Raw genomic sequence first — 2,531 nt, 5'->3', positions numbered from 1 at the left:
CGCTGCCTGCAACGCTCTCAGATTCTCCTGCTAGGCTTTCATCGTCTGGGTCATCGTCATCTTCAAGTGGCTCAAACCAGTCCACGACAGCTTCACCTTTGACTTCATCTTTGACCTCCATCTCTGAAGGGGCATTCTCCACGGGGTTTGGGCCTAAACTGCGTGTCTCTTTTGGGCCATCTAAGAGCGCTTCCTGTGTTGTCTTGGTTTCGGGACTGTCCTTAGTGTTTGGTCCAGTATCTTGATCCACCACTGGCTCAGTACCAGGGGGGAGGTGGTTCGCCACTCCTCCCTCGTTCATTTCTGCAACAATTTAGCCCTAAAAGAGGACAAAAGCTTCCTCGTTTCTCTGCAGAGTGATATACTTCCTACAGCTGGGCATGCATCCCATTTAGTGTGGGGTGTTGTGACAGACTGATCCCTGCCTCTTCAGGTCTGGGGGGGGGGCTTTAAACATTCAGGTTGACACCGTCTGTGCTCAGTTCTGATCACCTGGAAAAAGAAAAAGCTTATTATTAAAGATAAAATACAGCTTATTCTCGTGTACATTTAACCTGGCTCAAGAGTTTGGGAGACAACTGAATTAAACATAAAGCTATGGTTTATCAGCGGTTCATTAGCCTGTATAGAAATGTTAGCTACTGTTAGCCACCGAAACCATTAGCGGCACCACTAATCCCTGTTAAACTCGTAGAAAAGGCTCCGACTCTTGATTACCAAGAACATGACTTTATTTAAAAACTCTTAAATTAGCGACACGCTAATTTCAACTCTGGATGAAAATGAAGCTGAAGCATTTACTTGCAGCAGGAGAGACGATAGCCGTCGTTAGCTTTAGCGCCTTTTCAGTGATGATTTCTGCACCGAAGCACAAACATCATGACTGAGCTGAGAACAGCTGTTTCTATCAACACTGCATTACGACGTCTTTTAGCTAAGTGGCTCTACAAAAAAAAAACAACATGCCTGTTTGGTTTCTATTTTTCAGACCTTTGTCTCCCTCTCTTGATATCAGAAGATCTCTTTCGCTTTGCTGAGCTGTACCTCCATGCATCCAGCGGCGGAAACGCTTCGGCACGAAGAGGGTTGAGCACTCAAGATAAACACCCGCCCGACACAATCCCTTTTGCTTTCATGCTATTTTTAGCTGCACATTCACACCAATGTTCTTTTGAAAATATCTCTAAATAATTGACGTTAAATATTTCAATGAAACTTAAAATTCCTGAAATGTATTTTGTGTAAAATTTTCTTTTAAGTCACAAAATATTAACATGAACAACCAATTTTCATTGATCAGGAGCTTAGTTAAAATGTATGTTAAAATGTTTTTACATTTCATTATGGGCATGATGCTGTGTTTTTAAAGTTTGCTATCTTTGCTCAAAGAGAACACAACAACCGTGTGTTTGCGATCTGCTGAGTCTGCTCAATGAAGACTGGGTTTCATAACATTTCGGTTCCAAAGCAAAAGCTAAACAATATTGTTGAAGAATGAGGTTTTATATTAAAATCCTCGGCGTGCATGTCCTTGAACAAAGTGGATGTGACGAGGTTGAGTCTGGGAACTAACAACGAAAAACAAAAAGAATGAAAACGTGTTAAGATCAACAGCAGTTACAGCGTGCACTCTCAGGACATTATTACCTGCAGTGTTCCCTCTGTGAGGACTGAACTAGGCAAAAGGGCCTTCTCCTACTCCGCTCCCATTTCCTGGAATATCATGAAAAGATTTGAAGCTCTTGACCTTGACCTCTCTAAGTGGCTTCAGTGTGTGTGTGTGTGTGTGTGTGTGTGTGGGGGGGGGGGGGGTCTGACCTGTAATTACTGTTAATTCGTCGGGTGGGGGTCTGGGTCGGAAATGATGGCTATGGGCTGGACCGTGTCAGGTCAGATTTTTTTGGGCCCAAATGCAACTCTAGTTTCATGGTCCTGCTTTTTCATTGCCTGTTATATGCAAAGTACTTGGAAACTAGTTTTATTGGTATTTACTTTGTGTAGCGACGTGTAGGTGTTGGAATGACTGTGAGAACCGCTGAAAAAAAAAATTGATCTGAACACTGTTTCACGGTGGCCCTAAAGTGCAAATCACAACTACAAAATAAAAAACACAACATTTGAAAAAACACTACGCTGTTTAAACAAAGTGTAACTGGAAGTAGGCAAACTTTTTTTTCTTTTCTTTTTTATATCCATCCATCCATTATTTTTACCCGTTTATTCCAGTTTGGGTCACGGGGGTCGCTGGTGCCCATGTCCAGCAATCACTGTGCGAGGGGCGGGGTACACCCTGGACGGGTCGCAAGTCCATCACAGGGCCACATAGAGACAAACGAGACAAACAACCATTCACTCTCTCACTCACACCTAGGGACAATTTAGAGTTACCAATCAGCCTAACATGCATGTTTTTGGTCTGTGGGAGGAAACCGGAGCACCCGGAGAAAACCCACGCATGCACGGAGAGAACATGCAAACTCCACCCAGAAAGGCCCCTGGACCGGGGTTTGAACCAGGGACCTGCTCGCTGA

General features: G+C 43.8%; 1 protein-coding gene across 1 annotated transcript in view; it reads right to left on the bottom strand.

The window, feature by feature from the left end:
* The window catches only part of mbd1b (methyl-CpG binding domain protein 1b), a gene marked incomplete at its 3' end in the record, with an annotated part of 8,352 nt that extends 7,860 nt beyond the window's left edge, over positions 1–492 (bottom strand). The window contains 1 exon segment of the mRNA XM_037679132.1: positions 1–492. Coding sequence (XP_037535060.1) covers positions 1–301 — 301 coding nt within the window.
* Positions 493–2,531: the final 2,039 nt, after the last annotated feature.

Source organism: Nematolebias whitei, chromosome 7 (assembly GCF_014905685.2).
Source record: "Nematolebias whitei isolate Nwh7 chromosome 7, NemWhi1, whole genome shotgun sequence".
Taxonomy (NCBI): domain Eukaryota; kingdom Metazoa; phylum Chordata; class Actinopteri; order Cyprinodontiformes; family Rivulidae; genus Nematolebias; species Nematolebias whitei.
The sequence above is the reverse complement of the archived record's forward strand: the minus strand, read 5'-3'. Positions and strand labels throughout refer to the sequence as shown.